Source organism: Aythya fuligula, chromosome 16 (assembly GCF_009819795.1).
Source record: "Aythya fuligula isolate bAytFul2 chromosome 16, bAytFul2.pri, whole genome shotgun sequence".
Classification (NCBI taxonomy): domain Eukaryota; kingdom Metazoa; phylum Chordata; class Aves; order Anseriformes; family Anatidae; genus Aythya; species Aythya fuligula.
Window position 1 is genome coordinate 6,970,270 of NC_045574.1, and position 25,548 is coordinate 6,995,817.

A 25,548-nucleotide genomic window follows, 5' to 3' on the forward strand; every position below is an offset into this window, starting at 1 on the left:
GTTTAACAAGCTTGCTATTTCATAAAGCTTTTAATCTATTTTTTAAAAAAGCTAAGAGCTTCTTAACTTATATTACAATTTCACCATCTTAAAAGTATTTTATAACTACTGCTGTCCTTTGATTTGTTTCCATTTTATTTCTATTATCTTGCAGCATCTTTTATCCAAATTCTTCTTTCTTATAAATCTTGTAAGTAGGAACCAGTAGCTTTTCCTTAATTGCGGTCATGCTTTTCTTTTTCCATAATCCCATGTTTTATTTGTAAATTCATTCTCATTGTCTCTTGTAGCTTTTGCACTTTTACTTGAAAAAGAAAAGTAACTTTTTGTGTGTGTTTTTGAATGGGGAGGATTGTTGGCAAAAGCAAATTAATCTGCCTGAATCAGTCCCATCTTTTATGTATTTTAGTCTGTGATCATGTCATGAGTTTCAGGACTTTGCACTAACCATGTGTTTTTTTATTTTTTTATTTTTGTTTTTGACTTAAAGCTTATTTTACAGACCTAGTGTTTGATTTGTATGCATTGTGCATGTAGTGTTTTTTTCCAACTACAGTATATTGCTGGATAGCTTACTTAGGACAAAAAATGGCTCATGGGAAGATGCATAAAGATTTGTGCTTATTTACTACTTACGCAATGAAAATTTGTAAGGTAACAGCAAGTTAAACCATGAATTTAAAGACAAAAATTACAAGTAGACACTTGTCATTAGAGTTTCTTTTCAAAAACAACAATGGGAAATAAACAAAAATATGATCCATAAATTTAAATTATAAAGTATTCCAAATGTCAAAGTGTCAAAGTCTTTGTTTGCAAGACTGATTGTGAACCTAATAGTCCTCAGTGTCCTAGGCTTGAGATAGAGTAAGCTTTCTGGTACTGGTAGAGTTCTGTTAGCTTGATTTATTAGGAGCACACATTATTTGTTCTGTTTAGTTTTGTAGCTTATAAAATTTCTGAACATCAACATGGTCTTACCTAAGAATTAGAAGGAATGTGCTCTTTCTGCCATTAGTAATCCAACAGTGAATTTTGACTTTTTTTCCTTTTCTTGGGCCATGAGGATGTTATCTTTTTTTTTTGGTTGCCATTCCAGAAGAAATGATGAAGTCAGCAAAATGAGTAGTCTCTTGCATCATATGCATGTGATACTGTTGTTTGAAAGGAGTACTGGAAATCTTTGTAAACAAAGCCATGAATTTAATTGGCTTGGGCTGGCAGAGACATCCTGCAGGAAGAAAGCAAGGAAGAGCATAAAGCAAGCAGAACCAAATCCTGGTTAGGTAACAGTGGTCCCTCAAGACTTGTGCAGTGCACACTGTGGGATAGTCTGTGAGTGCATAGGAGAGGACCTTTGTGGTAGCTCCCTTCTGGAAGTTATCAAACCCCAGGACTCTTGAGAACACAAGGACCATATCAGGAGAGTGGATCTCAGCAAGCTTCTGTTTCTGACATGGATCCTTTAGAATTCTTGTGTGTTTTTTTAAATGTGTTTTATGTTTATGCAACAAAATGGAATCAAAGCAGCTTGATGTTCAGAGCAAAGCAGGAGATTATTTAGCCAGTTGCAAATTAAGCACTTGTGTGGAAGTGGTAGTAATGGCACCGTCAAAAAGTTTTTTCATATTTTAACAGGGCAAGGAAAGGTGATGCTTCATTTTCTGGAGCTGAGAACTAGATGAAGAAGATCCTTGTCCTCTGGAGACGATAGGGAGTTAATGCTGGGTGCAAGGACACTCCTCCCAACAGAAAGTTGGGATTGGCTTTTGGTCAGCACTTCCCATCGTTAAAAGGAAAAAAAAAAAAGTTATACCCTCAAATAGCTAATAAACAGAGGCACTGACTTAAATATAGTAAACTAACAGCTTCATGATAACTGCTAAATTTGACTTGATCTTTGTGTCCAGGATCCCATGAGCCTATTATGTATGTTGACAAATACAGTGAAACACTGTTTTTTCTTTTCCCAGCTATAGCAACTCAAGCTAGTGTGGAGTTCCGCCGGAAAGGATCACAAATGTCTACAGATACAGTGGCTTCCAACCCTATGTTCGATGCCAGTGAATTCCCAGACAACTATGAAGCGGGAAGGGCAGAGGCATGCGGGACACTGTGTAGGATATTTTGTAGCAAGAAGACTGGGGAGGAAATATTACCAGCTTACTTATCCCGGTACTGACCTATCTTCCAGTTGCTTTATTGGTGTTCTTTTATGGCACAAAGTAATTTGCAGTGAATAGCATTCAGTTATGGTCTGAATCCTGTGTTGCCAACTCTAAAAGCATGGTTAGCCTGCAGAAGGGGTAGGCAGAGATCCCTCTCTTAAGGGAACGTTGGCTCCCTTTTGTTTCCTTGCAGTGCTGGTTTTCACTGGGGCTTTCTTCAAGGTCTAGTTGAAAGGAAGTCCTTCAGACTGCCTCCCAGCTGGAGGGAACTTGTCTTTTTGGGACTTCCTTACCTCGTACATTCTTGAGGGTTTTTTAAACTCGCCATTGAATACTGCTATGATGGACAAAAGCATGCAGACATGAAACTTTGCATGCTTTATTAGACCATAAAGGGTCTTGTGTTGTCAAACAACACTGATTTTCTTAAAAATATTTTTACATATAAAAATACACTAATATTCCATTGTTTAAATCAGTTGTGTTTTGAAATAACCTCAATTTTCAATTTTATTTTCAATAAAATAAGGCAATCCTACCTATCATAGTGCTTCTTTTTCCATTTTTTGTTTAAAAAGTGCTGAAACAAATGCTAGAGGCAGAGAATCAACTTTATAAATCATAACTCTTAAGCTGTTCAATTATGTTTGTCATAGATGGTGTCAAAACTTCCTTGCAGACTGAGCCATGTATATATTAGACTGAGTTCATGTATGTATTAGATGGTATCTTTCAGTCAGATTCCTCTGTTTTATAATTTATTTTTTTCTCAGAAAAAGTAAAGGGGATGTAAATACTCTTTTTACCAAGAAACTGTAGAGGAACGGCTGGCTAGATAAGTTGGTTCTGCCCCTGTGATTTTTCATTTCAAATAGTTGGTTGATATATTCAGTCTTGCTTTCCAAATGCTGTAATTGCTGATCAGTGTTGTTCTTCCCCTAAGGATTTTGCAGTAATCTTCTGTTAGGAAGTTACAGTCAAGATCTCATTTAGATCCTTACACGGGGAAGCGAGTAGTGGGGGGAGCACGTTCAAGCCCTGGTAGCAATCATCAGAGCTGTATCTGCAGCAGCTCCCATGCCCTGTGTTGCAACAAGTCAGATGTTTCAATAAAGCTGTCCTCTGCTGTTTTTTCATGTGAAACGTGTGATTTGTGTGGCTATTTTTTAAGCTAGCACAGTATATTCGCCTGTGCTAACATAACTTATGGGAATGTTTATATAAACTTCTCTTAACTCTGATTTTGACACTTAATCTATGTGGATAAGATAAAGTAGTTGCTGCACATTCTTGTTCATGTAGGATGCTGATGTTTTTTTATGCACAAGTAATTCAATCTCATCTTTCTTTGTCAGATTTTACATGCTTTTAATTCAGGGTTTGCAGATAGCAGATTTCGTTTGCCACCCTGTTCTTGCCAGTGTTATTCTCAACTCTCCTCCTCTGTTCTGCTGTGACCTGAAAGGGATTGATGTCGTGGTTCCTTATTTCATTTCGGCTCTTGAAACTATTTTGCCTGACAGGTAAATTGCTGTTTCCCTATAGATATTACAAGAAGTATGACGAGGTGTTTATTTTCTGGGGGTTCTGTCATCCCTGAAGGGTTTTCAGTGAGGGAATTCTGTAGCGTGGGCCCCATATTGTGTACATATTTGATAGTGATAACTGCAGCATTTCATAAACTCCTAATCTTTCATTTCATTTAATGCAATTTCAGCTATAACAGTGCTTTTTAAATTTGAAATATTTGAGTTATCTAAATATTCATTATTGGATAGCAGCATCTACAAGAACAGGAAAAAGGAGTGATTTAGCTGAAATAACTTTCAAGCCTGCTTGTTTTTATGTAAAATTTTACAGTATATTCATTACTGGCTGTTACTTTAAGTGAGTTCATTTGGAGAATACACATCATTAAATGGAAAAAAATGATAATTTAGACAGGCTGGTGAAGTTGGCATAGATTCTTAAACCAGAAGATGTAACTTTGTTTGTCAGAGCAGTACAGATTTCTGCATGTTTTAGTAAATAACTTAACACACTTAATGCAACTGTGTGTACCTTCTTCACCATACGTTTTATGTATTTATACCAAATTTCATTTTGAAGTTATGCATAAACTATTATTTGTCTTCTGGGCTTAAATCCAAGCCACTGCTTCTTTTAGATGGGTCTTACAGTGGCTACTGAAAGAAGTTGATTTATTTTCAAGCAGATTGTATTTTATACAATATGCACTGGAACATATTCTATGTATCCCTGATAGTGCTGGGTTGGTTTGAGTTGTAGTAAGCAAATAAAGGCTTGTGAATGAGACTTCCAGCTTTGAAAATGCAGTATATGAATAATATTTTCATCTGTTTACTGCTTCTGTGTTCAGTAGAAAATACTAAACAAATAAAGGTTCTTGTATGAATAAATTGTTTCATTGCCACTGTTACAAAATAAGAAACCTGAACCAAGAAGGAAACAGCTACATCATGTGCTGCAAATTGTTTAAGGCCAATGGATGTCTGTATATTTAATTTTCACTTAAAATTTGGCTCCAAATTCTTGGGAAAAGCTGATTAATTGTCTGATGCTTTGATTTGCAGAGAACTCTCAAAGTTTAAAATCTATGTAAACCCTACAGAGCTAAGAAGAGCTTCAATTAACATCTTGCTGTCTTTGTTGCCTCTCCCTCATCATTTTGGAACCATAAAATCTGAGGTAATAAACTTAGTTTTCTTTTGCATTTTGAGCTTTGTTTTCCTGGTAGTTTTAGAGTGGCATTTGGATGAGTTGTGGTATTCTGTGGTATTTAGTATTCTGATTAGCACCGAAACTCTTAGAGCAATTTTTCTAACAGTAAGACTTTATTACATGTCGACAGTAGTAATGTGTACTGTGGATGTTGACTTTTCAAACCAATACGATGCTGGTTTGTTTAGCATAAGTATGGAATTGATCTCTACTCAAATAAATGTATTTTTCCTTCAGGTAGTCCTGGAAGGGAAGTATAGCAATGATGATAGCTCAACGTACGATAAGCCAGTAACCTTTCTCTCCTTGAAGCTGAGGCTTGTGAATATACTTATAGGAGCTTTGCAAACTGAAACAGATCCCAACAACACTCAAATGATACTAGGTAAATTCAATGTCTTTTATTTATTAATTCAGTTATGAAAGTGTCTTTCTTAATCTCTCCTAGAATAATTAAATATTAGTAATTATTTATGAGAGAATTTATTATGGGAGAATAATTTGGAAAAATGTTTTGTAGCCAGTGCTGGTGAAGGGCTGAGGAAATGTATGGCTTCATAGTGGTCCTCTAAGGAAGACTCATCAGCACACTGGCAGTTGTCTCGGCTCAGGGACTGCAGGGTGATGTTCTGTTATATCTTACCCATGTGTTCCTGTACCCCTCTGGTGCCTGCATCCAGTTCGGCAGATCCTCTGCCTAGGATGGTTTCACCATTACCTGGCTGAGACACCTTAATGAACTGTTTACCCTGTTCTCCTGTTAAACTCTGGTTTCCATATGTGAAGTTATGTCCTACTGGCTTTGGTTGGAGAGGATTCGTGAATCTCCAGGTTAGCAAGAGGTTCTTGCATGTGCCACCACCTTCTAAACAAAGATGGTGTTTATTTCCAGCTGCTCCTTAAATACTTGTCAATGACTCATTTCTCTTCATATAGCAACTGAGTTTTCCTAAACATTCATTGTTAGATTGGGGGAAAATAATGTAGTTACAGGCTGTTTGCACTACTTGACATAAGACATCCAGAATGCATCAGCAATTTTAACTGTCTAACACTTGTGTGTAGTTATTTCTCCCAGGATGGATTTTTCTGTCTACCTGCTGGCTAATTTGAATGCAGTGTGGTTGGTTACACCTGTACTGAGAGCTTCAGCTTCTTCAGTACGTTATTTTGGGCATCAGTGGGAAAACAAACAAAAAAGCACAGAAACGGGATCCTGGGGATCACTTCTATGCAGAGAGTTTGGGTATATTCTGCCTCAGACTTCCTGATGTAGGAAGTTGGTTTTATGTTTTAGCCAAATCAGAATGAAAGTGATATTTAATTTGATAATCTGTGGTTTTGGAGAACATTGATGTGAATATTGGTCTAGATTTTGGGCAGAAACATCTCTATAAAAATAGCTCTGCTACAGTGGATTGGGGATTCTCGATCAGTGTGAGAATGATCACAGCCCCTTTTGTTGATGTATTAAGGATTGTTGAATGGACCAGACCTTATCTGCCTTACTTTCCAATAGGTTGCTGTCTATACTATCAGTCCAATAAAACTTGAAACTATTATTTTAGTTTGCCAGTTACCAGCTGCCTTTTGGCTCCTAATGGCCAAATTGAGGAAGGGAGGCTCTTTGTGCGGGGCACAGAGATTAGCTCAGGCCAGTACTGTATAACCCTTGAGATGGCTTTGGACTACACAGTGCACTTTAGCTGTCTCAGTTATTTGAACACTACTGTTATTTTACTAACAGAATCAATAAATCTCTTTATCTTGAGTTTTTAAATGATCACAGTCTGATGGGAGACAGGGAAAGGTTACAACCCTTCTGTGAAACAAAAATCCTTCTGAACTGAGGAATTTAAGACACCTATGTTGAAAGCATTTTTAAAATAGCTGAAAACATTCTTTATCTCAGCTCTCGTCTGTATCAAATTGCTAAGCACGAAGCAAATACTTGTGCTTTATAGAACTCTTACAAAAATTCTCTATAAAACAGGATTGTGTTCTAGACCTTCAGTGCTTCTCTAAATTTTAGCCATGACTGTTCTATTATGATCTTTAGTAGTTACCTTCTTTCATCTAATCTTCAGGTGCAATGTTAAATATTGTTCAAGATTCAGCTCTGTTAGAAGCCATTGGCTGTCAGATGGAAACGGTAAGATTTTCGTTTGTTTATGAAGTTACTGCTTCAGAAAGAATGTGGTTCATTTTATGTGCTGTTTTAAGACGTTCAGTTAGCTCCCTGAGGTCTGATCATATTTCTGCCGTGTATTTGGAGTATCCTGCTGTATAGAGAATTCTACTCAAAAAATGTCATCGCTTAAAACTGACTTTCAATTTGCAGAATGGTGGTGAAAATAACCTCTTCAAAAGCCACAGTCGTACTAACAGTGGCATTAGCACTGCAAGTGGAGGCAGTACAGAGCCTACAACACCAGACAGCGAACGACCAGCACAAGCCCTTTTAAGGGATTATGGTAAGGATAACCCTTTTGAAAAAAAATGTGTCATTATATCCCAAGTCAATTTTTTCCCTTTTGTAGTTCTGGCTAATGCATTAATATGCATGGGTGTTTTGAACCCAAGGTGGGTAGCTCCTTTGTTTGTTACTGATTTGATCTCCTATGTGCCCATACGTGGTGCTCATGTTCATCTGTGCTGGTTGGTTTTTATGTGTTAGTTGGTTTTTAATACTACTAAGGGACTCTGCAATTAACATGTTCAAAGTAATAACATAAATTATGGAAAAAGTGTTTGCAAACTGTTTTACTATGTCATATGTTTTCAAGATGTTTAGTTTTCATGAATAGTAATGGAACACGTTGGGTATAAATTAATTGCTTTATTCATTTTGGTAGCATTCCAACTGCTTACCTGAGCTTTGTAGCACCTTTGTTTTAAAAGACCATGTGGGGAACCCCTGTTTTTATAGAGCAAGTAAGCAGAATGCTTGCAATGTGTAATTATAACAAACATTTTTCAATTAATATTAGTTTGTTATGTCTTGTACTGTGCATTTTTAATTTCTAATAAAATAAATGTTCTTCTAAACCTTTCTGTGGTAAGCTAGCTGAATGTGGAGATTCTGGAATTTCGTTTGCTCCTTTGGTCTTTAGCAATGTAATTGATGTTAGCCAAGTGAATGGGAGAACAGACCATTTTGTAGGCTAGGTAAAAAACTGTTCTCACCAGATGAATTTTTTCCTCTAGTTTTCAAAATAAGAAGAAGGAGATTAATGGGAAAGATTTTAGTATATACACATGGAAATGTTAGATACAGTGATTCACATAAGCACGTTAGCGCTTTCTCAAAAGGATTTTTCTAAAATGATTGAAGTGCTAGTTTTTACCACACCACTTGGAATCTCTCAATGTAAAATATCCATTTATAAGGTTAAAAAAAAAAAAATCTTGTAGTTGAATTATTGGCTCTTTAAACCATGATATAACTTAAAGTATTTTTGTAATATTTTGACCCTGAACTTGTTGGCATTATTGATTTATTTTACTGTTTTTTAAAAAAATCCTGTGCACAGGAGGTAAGGTTGTAATAAATTTATGAAACAAATTTCTACATTTCTGCTGTATGTTTGAAGGAAAAATCGAAAACTGATGGTCTATATTTACTGGTGAACTGCAGCTAACATTTTAATCCCCTACTAGGGTGACAGAACATCGTTTCTGAAATTAATTTGACTAGTTCAGTCTTAATGAACAATTGAGCCTAAAAATATTTTGTAATTTTAATTTTGAGCTAGAGGATCAGGAAAATTAAAAGTCTAGAACCAAATGTATCTTTTTTCCAGGATGGCTTCTTTCATTATTTACACTTAAATACCTGATGCAACTTCTGATAAAATTAAGTACAGAGAGAATAGCTAACTTCTGACTTAGCTACACATTCTCTATTACTTTATTACTAGTGCCTACATGTGTAAGTACTGATGTCTAATGTGTATGATTAATGCTGAAGTTCTTCTGAGTCTGCAAGACATCAGAGCAATTTAAGTAAATAGCGAACAATATCAAAACCTGAAGCTAGCCATTCTGTTGTTGAAATGTGACGGAGTGCTGTGATTGTCCAAAATGTCTACAAAAGAATCAAAAACAATAATGAGGCGAGATGCTAGTCTGAATGCATTTGTATAATACGCTGGTGTTGTATAGAGGGAGTTAGCCTGGGCAAGAGAGACCAAATTTCTAGTTTGTGGGTTGTGTATAATTGTTTGTGTATTGTGGCTGCTTTGGCTTGTGCCTGTGCTTTGCTTTATTGTTACTAATGCTTAGTTATTTTCCCTCCCTATGCTGTGTGGTATTGGGGTTATATCCTAGCTCTTAATACAGATACAGCTGCAGGACTACTGATACGCAGCATTCACCTGGTAACCCAAAGACTCAACTCGCAATGGAGGCAGGACATGAGCATCTCACTGGCTGCGCTGGAACTTCTCTCTGGATTGGCAAAGGTGAGAGATGAAGTTTTGGTTGCTCCAGCCTCTTCTCGGAAGGGTGATTACTGTCCTGTTCAGATGAAAGTCATGCCACCAGGCAGAAGTCTGCATCTGAGTCCGTCAGCAAGTGTTTATTTGGACTTAAACAGTCCTCCTCTTGTAGGATTGCTTCATCTTACCCTAAGGCACAAGCTCACTTCACAAGTGAAGTGAACCCAGTAAATGCCTCTTGGCTGAAAGCAAAGCTCAGGGTGGCTGGTTCAGATGCATGTTGCTCTACCGTGTGGTTCTGGCTGATTTTGTTGAGCTAGCTGGATGATTCCTAATCATTCTCATGGATCCACATGTCGATCTTTTTGCTTTTTGCTTTGTTTTGGGTTTTGGTTGTGGTTTTATTTCTTTCTTTTTACGTTGCTGGGGAAGCATCTGACATACTAGGTTGAACAGCTGAGAAAACGTGCCACTAAGTTTCCAGTGGGCAGTGTATGGGCTTGGGCCATTAGTTTTCAACGCTACTGTGAACCATTTATCATAGCTTGCTTGGCTGGATGTTCAGTCTGTCCATTCACTGTGTAATCAGTCTTAGAAACAAGAGTTTCTATTGTAGTTAGTCCAGGATGGAAATACATCAGGGCATTAAATAATTTGACTGCCATCTTTGTAAATGATTTGTTTTCTAAACTTTTGTTGGAAATAATTTGAACTTAGAAAATGATAATGTATTTCTGATGTGAAAATGTCACCTTTTCAAAAGCTTTATCTACACACAGTTCCTCAGTTGAAACTGGCTGTGCTGTTTTTCTTCACCACTTCCCAGCTGAACTACTCATTTGATTTTGGCACCCTCAGCTGCAGTCTGTGTTACTAAACTCTGAGGAGACTCACCTAGCCAATAATGGGACTAACTAGCAAATTAGTAAATAGTCAATAACTAAAACTATTAGGTTGAGGGATCTTTTTTGGATAAAAGTAAAATGCCTTTTTCTGCCTGAGGGCTCTTGTTCGTGATGTTTAAGCAATACTTTAGTGTATTTACAGCAGCCACAATGGAGTGGTGTGACAGTTCAGCATTCCCTGACATGTTCCCCTGGGGCCTTGACAGATCTCTCTGAATATGCATGTCATAGGCCTTTTTTAAAGCCTGGAGTCAGCACTGAGCCATGCTGGGCTGCATGCTTCTTTTACTAGTGCAATGGCATGAGCTAAAGGATACCTTTGAAAGTATTCTGCAATGAGTTCAAATATGATTATGGGGTGTTACAGAGCACAGGATGGAATATGGAGTTCCTGTGTCTTGTGTGATTAAGCCAGGCTATCTTTACGCTCCCCCCCCCCCCCCCCCCCCCATTTACAATGAGATACGAATGTGAAAGCACATATTTACAAATGCTTACCCAGGTTAATATTAAACATTGTAATCTGTGTATAATTCTCATGCAACTAAAATAATTCTGGGATATCTGGGATAGTCTTCTTTCTCTTAGTAATGAATCAGGTGGAAAGAGACCACCTCTTACTGCATAGCTTCAGAGTGGAGAACTGATTCTGCTTGTGCCCTTGGAAGCTACGATTCCCAACGTCCTTCTAAGGTTAAGGGCTGCCCTACCCTTTATCTTTTCAGTACCACCTTATTACCTTATTCGTAAATTGGAAAATCTTGTTTCCTACAGGAGTACTGGTTCACCAACATGCTTTTCATATACTAATATTAAAGGTACTTTTTGCCATACGTCTTATGCTCCTGAAGGAAATAATGCCTACAGCTCCAAAGTATCATCCATCCACTGGTTGAGTACGGATGTCTGGCTTCCTTGTTGTCAGCAGCAAGACCACCCAGCTTCCTACTTTGATATTGAGACTGTCTCTTAAATAATAAATAAGGCTTTACATGGCATCGTCAAATGCTACAGAGTAGGAAAATCCAGGTTTAACTAGCCGTTCCTGTGTCAATGCACACGTTGGGAAGAAAAGAGATACACTTATTGCTTAATTTTATAATGCTGATCCCTGTGCCTCAGTTTGCAAAGCTCTTCGCTAACCCTTCTGGTCCAGAGTTTTGTTCTCTGAAGCCTTGCTGAGCTGGGAGAGAAGCTGAAGACTTTTTCTGCATTTTCTTCTGGTTAATCTGCTTGTCTGAGTGTAGTTTTTCTTTCACTTTTTCCCTGATGAGTATTACTGTGCTGACAAAATATGCCTAGTGGAAAGTCATACGAACAGAAAGAAGCCCTGTGGAAGGGAGACTTGGGAGTGAGTGGGTTTTCAAAGATGAGTGGGTTGCTATAGCTGAAAAGAGGTACCTGCCGAAAATAAGTTTCAAATACTAATTGTTTCAGCTTGCAGTTAATTTCTTATCAAACCGTATTGGTGCCATTTTTGCTCTTGAAGACAAAGCCATGAAATGTGGTGGCACCTTAATGCAGTATTTATTTTAGTTTCAGTATCATAGAATCACAGATGGTTTAGGTTGAAAGGGACCCCAAAGGTCACCCAGTTCCAACTCCCCTGCCATGGACAGGGACAGCTCCCACCAGCACAGGCTGCCCAAAGCCCCATCCCGCCTGGCCTTGAACACCTCCAGGGATGGGGCATCCACAGCTTCTCTGGGCAACCTGTGCCAGTGCCTCACCACCCTCTGAGTAAAGAATTTCTTCCTTACATCTAAGGATATCTTCCTTATACCCTCTTTTAGTTTAAAGCCATTACCCTTGTCCTATCCCTACACCTCCTGACAAAGAGTCCCTCCCCAGCTTTCCTGCAGCCCCTTTAGGTCCTGGCAGGCTGTTGTGAGGTCTCCCCGGAGCCTTCTCTTCTCCAGGCTGAACAGCCCCACCTCCCTCAGCCTGTCTTCGTAGGAGAGGTGCTCCAGCCCCTTGATCATCTTTGTGGCCCTCCTCTGGACTCACACTGATACTTCCGTGTCCTTCTTGTACTGGGGGCCCTGGAGCTGAACGCAGGCTCCAGGTGAGGTCTCAGAGCAGAGGGGGAGAATCCCTTCTCCTCACACTGCTGGCCACGCTGCTTCTGCTGCAGCTCATGTTGAGGTTCCCATCAACCAACGCCCCCAGGTCCCTCTCCTCAGAGCTGCTCTCACTCCATTCTCTGCCCAGCCTGTATTGGTGCTTGGGATTGCCCTGACCTGGGTGCAGGACCTTACACTTGTTGAACCTCATGAGGTTTGCACAGGCCCACCTCTCAAGGCTTTCCAGGTCCATCTGGATGGCATCCCTTCCCTCCAGCGTGTCAACCGCACCACACAGCTTGGTTTCATCAGCACACGTGCTGAGGGTGCACTTGATTTCACTGTTCTTGTCACCAAAAAAGATGTTAAATAGTGCCAGTCCCAGTACTGACCCCTGAGGAACAGGGGTCGTATTTTGAAATGCTTTTAAAAACTATTTCCTCTCTAAAGGATTTTGTGGAGTAATCCTCACCTGACGGTCCTCTCCTGTTTGCTTTTATACAGGTGAAAGTGACTGTTGACTCCTCTGATCAAAAGAGAGCTATTAGTTCAGTATGCAGCTATATAGTCTACCAGTGCAGCCGGCCAGCCCCACTCCACTCCCGTGACCTTCACTCTGTGATAGTTGCAGCTTTCCAGTGCCTCTGTGTCTGGCTTACTGAGCATCCTGACATGCTGGACGAGAAGGTAAGACTCTCTAGTGTACATATTGTGAGTACACCCAGTTGTCACACGTTTCAACCCCAACCTATCTATTCTTTGTACTTTAAAACAACACACTTTTGTAGTTTTCAAAAATACACCAAGAATTTCAAAACCAGCCTATTTGAAAAATAGATTTCAATTTTGACTTCTGCTCTTTATTTACTGAGAATATTTTTAGTTTTACAAATAGCTTTCATATTTATAAGAAAGCATCTTGACCTTTCTTATTGCTTTGTGAAATTGAAGAAAAAAAAGTGAAATGTAAATAAGTAAGTACATAGAAAATTAAAGAAAATTAAATGTTTTTATAATCATAGTTTCACCAAGCAATTATCTAGAAACTAAGCAAGGCATGGCTCAGTCCAAGGTGGAATTTCCTTGGGAAGTTTGAAGAGAACAGGCAATGAAAGATACATGTTTCTGATCACTTCCTATCATACTGTTAAATTCATTTTTTGTACAAATACTATTTTCATTGTTGATCTGCTTACAGAGAAAGCTCAGTAATCTTTCTGTAATTATATATAAACATATATATGAAAATGTATATTTAAGAAAAAAACAGAAAAATTGGGAACTCTCAAGCAAGGTTTTCCATAAAGATGCTTTCTGCATGTACTTTGTGATATTGGCACAGTAGTAGGTGACCAGGAAAGGATGATTTGCCTGGATGTGTCACAGCACAGGTTTATGCAGTCACATCGTGTTTTTTTATGTTGTAAGGGGGTCCACTTGTTTTTCTTCTTTTGACTATCACTGGTTATCAGGATGGTGTTATACTATGTGCAGTACATACTGGAAATCTGGTGGCTCATTCCTGAGCCATGATAGTCCAAATGGAACCTCTCACTGTGTTTGCCAAGCGTAAGGATCAGACTGTCCAAGGTGCCTCACCTGATACCTACTTTGAATTTCACATGTTGGTTTAACTAGCCAATACTGTAAACTCTTTCTGTAATTCTTCATAGATGGTCTTTGCTTCTCAACCGTGATTTATTTTGGTTTGTCTAAAGACTTTCACCTTCCTTCTCACTTTTTTTTTCTACGTTGGTTGTGAATTCAAGGAACAACACCGACCAAGGTGTGGAACCCTGCCCGTTCTCTGGTGGTAAAAGCTGACCACTTATGTTTCGTTCTTAGCCAGTTATTTATTCTTGAGAAAGCTTTCCTTTTTATTCCTTCCCTTAAGTCATGAAACTGGAACTTGTAGCAATCCAAATATAGTGTTTCTGTTTTAAGACAGGTTCTCTTATGTTTTAGGATTGCTTAAAAGAGGTACTGGAGATTGTGGAGCTGGGCATTTCAGGAAGTAAATCCAAAAGCAGTGAACAAGAGGTTAAGTATAAAGGAGATAAGGAGCCAAACCCTGCGTCCATGAGAGTGAAGGATGCTGCTGAAGCTACATTAACATGGTATGTAATTTGTCAAATGATGTTTGTTGTTCAGCATTGCTTTGTCAGAGAATGTGCTAATTAGGGGTTCCTACCTGGTGAGGTCTCTGATGTAGCGAGAGCATCTGAAAAGTCACCCAGAAGTTCCATCTAGTTTGCTTCTTGGGCAGGGTTGTTCTGTGCTCTGCCTTTGCTGTCTTCCTCTTCCCATTACAGGTGTCCAACACCTGCAGATAATTGGTTTGCCCTGGTAACTCTAACTGTAAGGGTAACTGATACGTCAAGATATAAATGAAGAATATGAGTGAAAGTCCATGCTTGAGTGGAACAGTAAATCTTAATCTCTCCTAACTTCTAACTTTTTTCTCATTTGCAGTATTATGCAGTTACTTGGAGCATTTCCTTCTCCCAGTGGCCCTGCTTCCCCTTGCAGCTTAGTGAATGAAACCACGTTAATTAAATATTCTCGTCTACCTACCATAAACAAACATAGCTTCCGTTACTTTGTTTTGGATAATAGTGTCATCCTTGCAATGTTGGAACAGCCTCTGGGGAATGAACAGAGTAAGTTCAACACTTCTTCTTCCCTTGTTCCTCTAGTTAAAACTCCTCTGCATGCAGCTGTAAAACAAAGGTGCTTCATCAAGTACCTCTCACATTTCAGGGGCTTACCTGTTCTGTGGATGTGTTGTTGAGCAGAACGTTGCTCTGGAATAACTTTAGTGTCAGTGATAGTCAAACATACAAGCGCACCCAAATTGTTCGTGCAATTTTTTATCCAGATACTTGCAGGTGACTGCCATCTAAATGATAGCTGATGAATCCATGTTATAAAAGAACAAAAAACATTAAGAGTATAGGAGGTTTGATGGGGATTGGTCCTCAGCAAGTAGTTCATGTGAGACTTTCATGCTTTGCACAGTTGCTTTTGCTTGCTCTAGGTCTCTTGTTACTAAATGTTTCTGTGGGTGCTTTCAGCACAATTTTAGTTGCTAAGGAGCCATTATAGCTTTCTAGTATGCCATTCTGTTCTATCGATGATACCTACTGTAAAGGAGATCTATTGAGAGAAGAGTATTGGCTTTCACAACTGAATTTTTCTTTGACTTGTTTTAGCATTGTATGCTTTGACCAAGGAGAGCTTGCATTAAAAAAATCTGGTGGTATTGACGTGATGCTTTGAACTGAACAATTAATCTCCTTAAGTCCCTCTTATGAATCTTCATGTATCAAGGCATCACCTAAAAGAAACTCCTCTTTTGTACTAGCTCCACTTAAGACTAATGTTTGTTGGATGTGTTAACCTGACACAGATGTGTTTTCCTCATCTATGGACAGGATTGAGTCTAGATACTAGTCTTGAAAATAGATTGCACTGAACTAACATCGTGAGCTCAGATTGTGGCCACTGATAGTAAGAGGAGAAACTGTTAGTTTGAGTTGTGGTCCAGAATGCTCCAATCTCATTAAGAATCACTAAACAGATCTTGCAGCTCATCCTGGGAGCCATTGCCATATGTTCACTCTCAGTCTGTATTTGAGCAAATGTGTTCCTGACATGAACAGCTTAGAACATGCCAGAACAGCTGAGCAAATCCCATCCTTGTTCTGCCTGTACTAAATGCATCACCGAGGAATCCCGTAAAGCTGTTATAATCTGAAATTAAATTAACCTTACTTGTTGTGCAGAACTTGCTTACAAATCCCCTTCGAAATACAAGATTAATTGCAGTAATGTGTAAGTATGTCAAATCACTTTTGAGGCAGACCACTGCAGTGGATTATTGTGGGGAGCTGGTTTGGTTTATGTGTGCTTGTGTAAATGTGCTGTACCCTGTATGTTCTGGTATGCTGCCCGTGAAATACCAGGGAAGAAATACATGTCTAGTACTTACCTGGTGGTGTCAATTTATGGTTTAAATGCACAAAAGATAGCTTTTAATTTTATTTTAAAATGTATTTATATCTGTAGAAGTATACCTCTATACGTATACTATACTATAGTGATTCGTCTGCTAAGGTAGCAAACTTCAGTGGCCTTTACATCTTGAAGAGAGACTGAAATCCCTACAGTGTTAGAACCGCAATCATGCAAATTAAAAGGCACCGTAGGAGAACTGAAGTCTAACCTGCAGTCTAACCTCCTCTTCTTTGAACAGGGTCAGTTCTCTGAAAAGGGTCAGTATTGAATTTGCACAGAGGAGGATTATGCTCAGTGTTTTCTACTCACTAGAAATTGTCTTTAGGGTCAGGAAGGGAGTTTTCCTTGAAAACAAAATCTCTGTAATCATGACTGTGTTTCTTTATGGTTAAATTATTGCTCAATGAAGTATTTGTATTTTATGATGTATTATTCTTTTAACCCATGTGTTTTACAGATGACTCTTTCCCTTCTGTCACGATTTTGATCCGTGGGACATCTGGAAGATTTGCATGGGCCCAGCAACTCTGTCTTTTACCAAGAGGAGCTAAAGCAAATCAAAAGGTCTCTATCAAAGCCCATAAAGAAATCTTTAACTGCTGATGTTCAGCAGAAATTCCACTAATGTGAGACAGCCCCGCAGAACTGGTGATTATACATTAAGGCTGAGCCATGGGGCCTTTAGCTGTAGGTAATGTTGACACATCTCTGGTGACTCTTTACAACTTGTGGTTAATAATAAAAACAGGCTGTGAAAGCACTGTTGCTGTCTAGGTTTGTTTAAGGGAGTGGGAGGGGGATCTCTCCGTATTTCTTGTTTTTTGAAAGCATCTTCGGAGGTGATGGGGCAATGTACAGTATGCTTAGTTGTGTAGGCATGAGTGTTGGTGCTGATTTTAGGATGTCAGGCAAAGCCCTTGCAGCAGAAGAAACAAAGTCTGGAGATGCAGTATGAGATGCTGCAGAGAGAACAGCTATTAACTGCAAAGCCCAGTGTTGCAAAGATGGCAGTAAAATTACAGTGGAAAAAATCTAGACAGATTCTGGACTCTAGACTGGACTCTAGACAGACTCTAAATGAACTCTGGACTCGAGATGGAATGCTTCTGGACAGGAATAGTAAAGGAGAGATAGCCCAATCTCATTTTAAAGTAGACTCTCTTACTGCAGTTGCCTAGTGGAGTATATCCTTCAGTTACCAAAATTTCTTTCTGTTTGTAAACATCTCCAAATCTTGAAAGTCTTCGTATGACCCTCAGTAAAATACAGGAAATAATAATGTAGCTGAAATGTGGGCCTGTCAGTCTCAGCTGTCATGTTAACATTTAGATGACTCTGGTCTCTGCAGAGCAGCCTTTGGGAAGACCCTTCACTTGATGCCTTTGGAGCTGTGCTGTCAATTAAGCTGAAGCATTTTGCTAAATAGTGTCAGTGCAAGTGTGTTGCCTCAGTCACCAAAGGACAAGTCACATCTTGGCTGGAGACCTTCCTACCAGTTTGAAGGGAACTGTTCTAACCTAAAGGCATTACATAACTTTAAGTGTTGCCTTTTTCAAGTGTACTGGGTTGTAAATAAATTTAAAGGCAGCCCTCAAAGTATAAAGGTCCTGCTTTTGCTTGGATCTTATGCACCTGCAAACCTGTGACTAGACCTTCTGCTGCTTTCAGTAGTAGCTTCAGTTTTTGAATTACATGGTGTAACATAATAGAATAGCAATGTCAAAATTGCATTACAATAGATAATGCAAGTCTTCTTGATACTTTAGCAGGGAATCTCACTCCTGACCCACAGCGTTGCTGCTGTTCACTTCCAGGACTTCTCAGCTTGACTTGTTGACATCATCATAGTCAGTAAGGTTAAAGTAGAGAATTCTGAAAAAGCTGTTAAAATTGCATCAGGGTCAATGGTTTTGGTTGGAGGGGGCCTTAAAGACCATCTAGTTCCAACCCCCAGCTGCCATGGGCAGGGATGAAACCCACTAGATCAGATTGCTTGGGGCATCGTCCAATTTGGCCTTGAACACCTCCAGGGATGGGGCATCCACAACCTCTCTGGGCAACCTGTTCTAGTGCCCCACCACTCTGAGTGGAGAATTACCTACTAACGTATAAATGTCCCCTCTTAGTTTAAAGCCATTACCCGTTTTCCTGACGTGATCTGCCTGAGTAAAAAGTCTCCATCTTTTTTATAAGTCCCCTTTAAGTACTGAAAAGCTGCAATGAGGTCTCCCTGGAGCCTTCTCTTCTTCAGGCTGAACAGCCCCAGCTCTCTCAGCCTTTCTCCATAGGAGAGGTGCTCCATCCCCTTGATCATCTTTGCATCCCTCCTCTGGACCTGCTCTAACAGTCCCTTGTCCTTCTTGTGCTGGGGACCCCAGACCTGGATGCAGTACTCCAAGTGGGGCCTCACCAGGGCAGAGCAGAGGGGCACAATCACCTCCCTCGATCTGCTGTTCATTCCTCTGTTGATGCAGAGGATTGTTTGCCATTTTATTAGGATCTGAAAGTACTTAGAGGTAAGCAAGTATAATAGGTACCGTGATTGCAATTGCAATCACCACATAAAGCAAAACAGTGTCTTTTTTCTTTTTTTAAATTTACAGTGACATTTTTAGTACAAGTCTATTCTAAAATTATTAGTGAATGCTTTTTAATGATACCTCTCATATATGAATTAGTAAACTTGTGGTGGGAGGGTACATTTCCCATTATAATATGTTGTATAATGATGCAATGCCCTGAGTGAAACTATCCCCTGCTCCCATTTTTTTTGACAGACTTTTGTACCAGAACCTCGACCAGCTCCTAAAAATGATGTTGGATTAAAATACAGTGTCAAGCACCGCCCATTTCCTGAGGAAGTGGACAAGATCCCATTTGTGAAAGCAGACTTGAGCATTCCTGATTTACATGAAATTGTGAATGAGGAAGTAAGTAACTTTTAATCTTTGACTTCATTTTGCTCTTGTTTTATGTTTGTTCATGAATCACACATTAACATCTTACTGTAAATGTTATAATTCTTCAGCTTGACTAATTCATATTAATGGGGTAATAAACTGCAAACAAATGATTCTGTGCATTCCCCCAGGAAGATGGCAGTGTCTTGAATGTGTTCTTAAGGAGCATTGCTCAACACATTTTATTCCAGTTTCTAATATCCTGGTATTGCTAGGAAGAAATGATTTGCATTTTGTTGCATCTTCTGGGGAAATGTAAATAGCATTTTTGAAAGGACACCAACACCCTTGTGTGTGGGGTGTGTGTAAAAATAAAAGTATTTTAAAGCTTCACAATGCCAAATTCACTTTAGTTTTTGTTCATTTAAAAGGGAGAGGCTGTTGCTGATAAATGGGTCCATAATTTGCAACAGCTTTCCCATGCAAACAGGGTGTTGAGATGTTTACCTTGTAACCTTGCGCAAGGTCTTGTTGATAGTACTTTAGTACACATCCTGCTGGTGGAGTTGCAGCTGCTCTTGCACGTGACTTACAGATTTGCTAAATGATGGAGCTGTTGTGTTTGAGAGATCATAGTAGAGTCAACTCAACACTTCATGTTTGTGCAGCTTGAAGAGCGACATGAGAAGCTGAGAAATGGCATGGCCCAGCAGATTATTTTTGAGACTTCAATAGATCAGAAAAGTGAAGAGGAGTGGCGTAAGAAGAGCTTTCCTGATCCGATTACAGAGTGTAAGCCCCCACCAGCAGCCCAGGAGTTCCAGACAGCACGCCTGTTCCTCTCTCACTTCGGGTTTCTGTCTCTAGAGGCATTGAAGGTGACCTGATACTTCTTAATGTTATACTAATGGCATAAGTATCCATATGGCTTAGCAAATGAGAAAAACTAAAGTTTTGTTAGTGGAAGACCTTTTTTGCAATACCATCTGCTGTTGTGCTGTAGTCTACTTGGATAAGGTGATGAACTTCAGTCTTCCAGGATTAAGAACAGGGTTGTGAAAGGCCACACGTCAAGGTGAACATACTCTGAATAGGTGGCTCTTATCTGTATTTGTGCAGTAGGTACATAAACTATCACATTCACCTGGTTATATTTGACGCTATTTCTCCAGCTTGAGTTAGGGCTACTTTGTAAGCATTTCAAAAATATAACTCCCTTAGAATTTCTGTTACAGATTATTGTGTTGAAATGGTTTAACAACATGTAAACACTTTAGAGTACACGTAGATTGTAGAGTTTATTCTTTCTGAAGTTAAAGTAACAGTGGTTTATAGAGACAATCCACAGCCTTAAATTGAAATTCTGCTTCTTTCCTGTGGATTTTCCCTTTTATTTGTTGTGTTTTCTTCCAGAATACTGTCAACACTTATAGGCGATCTTGCACAAATATAAAAGTGCTTGGTATTTTATATATTGTTGATATGAGGTATTAATACAAAACTAGATACAATGTGATTGTACATAGCCATGTAGTATTTTGAAAGTCTCTGCTGCATTTGTTGTGGAAGGGAGTGTTCTTTTTTGAGCAAAATGTTATTTTTCTTAACGGATCATTATGAAAGCCATAAAGAACTTACCTGATCTGAAAGATTTTTTGAAGCTGTTGAACTCTGTTGAATAGGAGCCTGCTAACAGTCGTCTACCTCCTCACCTGATTGCGCTTGACCCTGCTCTTCCTGGGTTTTTCGATGACCTTGGCTACTTGGATTTACTACCATGTCGTCCTTTTGATACTGTTTTTGTTTTCTACATGAAGGCAGGCCAGAAAACAAGCCAGGAGGTAAGTCTGGAGTGATTAGTCTTTTGTCTTGTTTCTGGTAATCTTCATTTGAGTAAAGCATCACTGCTAGTGACTGGAGCAGAGTACTGAAAACAGTGATTCTGAGCTTTGTGTTTATTTACTATGTGAGCTGTAACAAATGACTGCATACCTTTTCATCTATAGGTTGAAGTACATTATTATCTACATCTAGGATTTCTGTGAGGTCTCGATAAAACATTTTGTATGTATATTAATGAAAATATATTATTTGTAGAGTTCAAAGATTCATACCAGAAATGTGTTTCAGATTTGTTGGCTCAGTTGGTAGGGAAGTTCTGCAGTTTGTTGCAATTTGTTCTAGCTGTGTGCGATAGCCAGGTATTTTGGTTTGATTCTAATGCTCAATATATGTCAAAGAAATGAAAACTTCTTACAAAAAAAAAAAATACTGCTTTGTAAATCTCTGTATTATACTATTTACATTCAGATAAGATTAGTTTAATCAGGTTAATTTGTGCAAGTCTCAATTGTGATTTCTCTAGACTGTGACCTAGAAACTCACTACATTAAGAAGGCTTATGGGCTTGTTAGAAATATTTTTGTGGTACTTTCTCCTCATTTCTATTAGTAATTGTTATACTAAAGAGTAAAAGCATAGCTTCAAAAACAATTAACATGTGGTTTCCTCATGTACTGTGAATATACAATTGACAGAAACATGGTAGCACCTTCCACATCTGAGTGTAATATACCACCAATCCTTGAGGCCAGTGTCATGCTGTTTGTGAGTTTTCAGGTCAAGGTTCTGAGTAGCAAGTAAACTGTCTCCAAAGTTAGCTAACAAGATACACAGGATTTAATATCTACCAGCCTTCCAGAAATGTTATGCTCTTGCTGAGCTAGCAGAATGCTTTTTTCCTCTGATGTTTACATGTAATTATGGATTTTAGACAGGTAAGATTTATTTACAGAAATTACTTAGTCCAACAGAACTTGCTGGGCTTTGGATATCCAATTAGCAGTCAGTACTTAGGAGTTCTGCCATGCCAATTTAAGAAAATCTTTATATCTGAGAGTTTTTTAGGCACATTTAGACAGACATGATAAAGATGGCATTCCTACTTCAGATCCTGGGACATCTTGCAATGATTTCTAAGCCTTCTTGGTTGTGCAAAGTCACAGTTGAGTTAATAAGATGCTCATCTCTACAGCACTGAGCTGAGTGAGAAAACTGATGCTGTTTCTGTGTTTGAAAAGAAACAAAACAGAAATAAGTCAAAAGTCAAGAGCGGAGGAGATCAAAGCCAAGTAACAATGCTTCTTTGAGCAGAAATGCCTGCACAGTTCTACTCAGCCATCCATGTGCATGTTCCCATCAACGTGTGTGTTCATGCTTCTCTACCTCGGGAACTAATTCTGTTCTGCAAGGTGATTCCAACTCCTTTGACAAGGCGTGGTGTCAGCTCTATTTTTATCTGATGCTGCACAACCCAGAGTAGTGTTGTCTAACCTGAGTGTTCCTACATTAGCCCCACACTTTCTCTTGTGGTGATACGCATTTACAGTTTAGAGGGGTCTCACCAAATTTATTTATACAGGGTAATGAAGCTGCCCCCATGCTTTTTATATCATACTTCATGACGCTAGTCGTCTTTTGAATATACTCCTTCATCCTTACTTTACTGTAAGTTCTTTTTTTGAAGGAGCTTAGATATAAAACCATACATCTGTGTAAATCTTGAGCTTGCATGTTTTCTGCAGTTGTTTTCTAAGCTGCTTTGTATCTCAGTTCATCCTGAAGCATAGCTATGACTTTATCGAGCATATCAGTAATATTTCAGAATATTGTACAGGGTGTTAGGCCTGGGTGCCAGGACCACGTGGGCGTGAAGAACCTCCTCTCTGGGAGCTTTCCTTCCAGGGTCTGCCCCTGATAGTGCTGATTCAATAGAGTCTCTGTCCCAGGGCAGAGTCCCAGCGCACTGTCCCTGTACAAACAAAAACCAAAAACACTCTGGCCACAAAACAAACTCCATGTGGCCCAGGAAGGAAGGAGAGATGCACTATGCAGAGTTGTCTCTTCCACATCCCAGTGGTTTGATAGATCAAATCACAAATCATCTGCGTCTCCCTGCATGACACTTTGTGAAGCTCTCAATTTTCACTCAGTCACAATGGGATAAGAATTGTCTTTGGATGTGGAAACATCCCAGATCTTTATAAGAAGTGGGATTAAGGTTCAAAATGAATGGTACAGTGTGGCATTTGGTTAAAGTGCATGCTCAGTCCTGCTGAAAATTGTTTTGCAAAATCTCTTTCATAATTTAATGTGCAATGAGGCCTCTGTGCCCTAAATCACAGTATGTCAGGTACAGGTTAGAAGTGGTGAAATGCATTTCTCCTAAAGTTTTCTCTCAATTTAATAGTGAAAATTCTCTTATGTCTGCTGCTAATGCACATTCTACACTGAACAGTTGTGTTAGTTTGTTCCTGATGACTGGATAAATCTCAGAATCACCATTTGTAGCGGTGTGATTGCAGGCGTCAGCAACGATGGCAGACAGCCGATTCGATTGAACAGGACATTGCCAAGCAGGATGAATGATGCTGGGCAGCAGGGACTGGTGTCCATATAGAAAGCCTGGGGTTCCAGAACAGCTGTATATGGGCAAAACCATCTCAGTGACACAATATTTTTCAATTACAAAACCAAAGGTGGGGTGAGGAGGGGAAGAGCTGCTTCCTGGAGTCTCCTGTCCAATACCATGGTGTTGCTGGTTGTTTCAGATCCTGAAGAACATGGAGTCTTCCAGAATTGTTCAGCCACACTTCCTGGAGTTCTTGCTGTCTCTTGGCTGGTCGGTGGACGTAGGGAAGCACCCTGGGTGGACTGGGCATGTCTCAACAAGCTGGTCAATCAATAGCTGCAGTGATGAAGAGGCACCTGAACAAGGTAAGGCGTGGTAAATGGTGTAACATTAAATTAAAATATTTTGTCTCCTCTAGGATATTTTTTCTCCCAGATACCTATCTGAGCACCTGCGTACTTTTTTTGGATAAACATGAACATTTATTAGAAAGGAATGTGTAAATAGACTAAGGTTCAAGCCAAAGTTAGGAAAAGTAATGCCACTGTTTGTTGTTGGGAGAAAGTAGTCTCAGCAAGAAACACCTGTATTCTGCACTTCTGGCAGAGTTGGTGGGTCTTCATGTATAACCCAAAACGAGTATTCATCTGAAATTGGATACAGATTATAGTGTGTATCAGCAGACGTGCTTGCAATATTGTGATTTTTAGTGTTCTGTAAATAGATTAAAATGAGATGTTGGTGAATATGTTAGCTGTAATCATGCTTGCTAGTAAGTAAAGAAATCAAGCCCCTGTTTGTAGGTCACTGAGGCTGCAGCCTACACACAGCTCTTCTCCTGTCCTGCTTAATTTAGTCTGTTCTTTTCCACTACAGCAACTACTCCTCTGGGCTTGTCTTATACTGTGACCAGCTGAAGGCTTTTCTGAAAAAAAAAAACTGTGCGTGATAGAAGGTTTGAAATGTTGGGGAGAAGTGAAGAGAACAGAGGCATGGCTTTCTCAGAACAAGTCAGGAGAGGTTACAAAATGGCCAGGGCTTGGTTTAATATTTCTCTGAGGATGGAGTGGTTATGCTTTACTCTGAGGCAGAGCCCTCTCCCTTCTTTTTGCAGTTGGATTTGTCAGTACAACTGCACAGATGACAGTGCCCTGAATTAGCGAGGTAACCTGTTTTAGTATGTGCTTTTTAACGTGGATGTTAAAAGTTCACTTTGAACTTCAGCTGTTTGGATTAATTAATAGACCACCAAAAAGATTAATTAATGGTGAAAGAAAGAAAAGAAAAAGCAATCAAGAATGGGAGTGAAGGAGGACTGCTTCTAATCGGCAGTAGATTGCTTCTAATCGGCAGTAGATTTTTTCCTTACTATCTGCTGTGGCTAATGTTATTTGTTTTCTTAAATGTGTTTTCTATTTGTGGATGGTTCTGCTTAAAGCAAAACACACACAAAAACAAACAACAAAAACACAAACCTAAAAGAGCTTCCAGTGAGATGTGATTAAAATAAATGCACGAGCATGTGTTTTGTGTCCCCATCCCCCCTGCAAAGGCAAAGAAGCAATTGGATTTGAGTTGAGATGATGCTCCTTGAGAGATGCAGGAATGTTTCCCTGTTGGTAAAGCATGACTCAGAGGTCTGCATGCCTCTGGCCACTTCATGTCAGAGTGTTGAATTTCTCTGCTCCAGTGGTTTTGCTGAAGCAGCTATTACAAGGGCTCTTCTGTAAACTGGTGCAGAGAAATAATTCAGCTTAAAGCCCTTGCTATTCTTTCTGGAGGAGGCACGGGGAAGGAAAAGGCATTTTTATTAATTTACTTATAGCATGGCTCCATCAAAGAATCTATAGAAATTGGCTTAAATTCCAGAATAGTGTCAGGCTGAAGCTGTAAATGTTGTAAG

General features: G+C 39.2%; 1 protein-coding gene across 2 annotated transcripts in view; it reads left to right on the forward strand.

The window, feature by feature from the left end:
- Positions 1 to 25,548, forward strand: part of RALGAPB (Ral GTPase activating protein non-catalytic subunit beta) — a 64,976-nt gene that overhangs the window by 26,458 nt on the left and 12,970 nt on the right. Inside the window, exons 10-24 of one of the 2 annotated variants that reach the window (XM_032198667.1) lie at positions 1,974 to 2,175; positions 3,524 to 3,691; positions 4,763 to 4,877; positions 5,148 to 5,295; positions 6,998 to 7,062; positions 7,252 to 7,384; positions 9,240 to 9,373; positions 12,822 to 13,004; positions 14,283 to 14,434; positions 14,790 to 14,977; positions 16,792 to 16,898; positions 19,112 to 19,264; positions 19,903 to 20,112; positions 20,917 to 21,075; positions 23,845 to 24,010. In XM_032198667.1, the coding sequence (XP_032054558.1) occupies positions 1,974 to 2,175; positions 3,524 to 3,691; positions 4,763 to 4,877; positions 5,148 to 5,295; positions 6,998 to 7,062; positions 7,252 to 7,384; positions 9,240 to 9,373; positions 12,822 to 13,004; positions 14,283 to 14,434; positions 14,790 to 14,977; positions 16,792 to 16,898; positions 19,112 to 19,264; positions 19,903 to 20,112; positions 20,917 to 21,075; positions 23,845 to 24,010 (2,283 nt within the window). The remainder of the gene's footprint in view (positions 1 to 1,973; positions 2,176 to 3,523; positions 3,692 to 4,762; positions 4,878 to 5,147; positions 5,296 to 6,997; positions 7,063 to 7,251; positions 7,385 to 9,239; positions 9,374 to 12,821; positions 13,005 to 14,282; positions 14,435 to 14,789; positions 14,978 to 16,791; positions 16,899 to 19,111; positions 19,265 to 19,902; positions 20,113 to 20,916; positions 21,076 to 23,844; positions 24,011 to 25,548) is intronic. The other variant, XM_032198668.1, reaches the window with a different exon arrangement.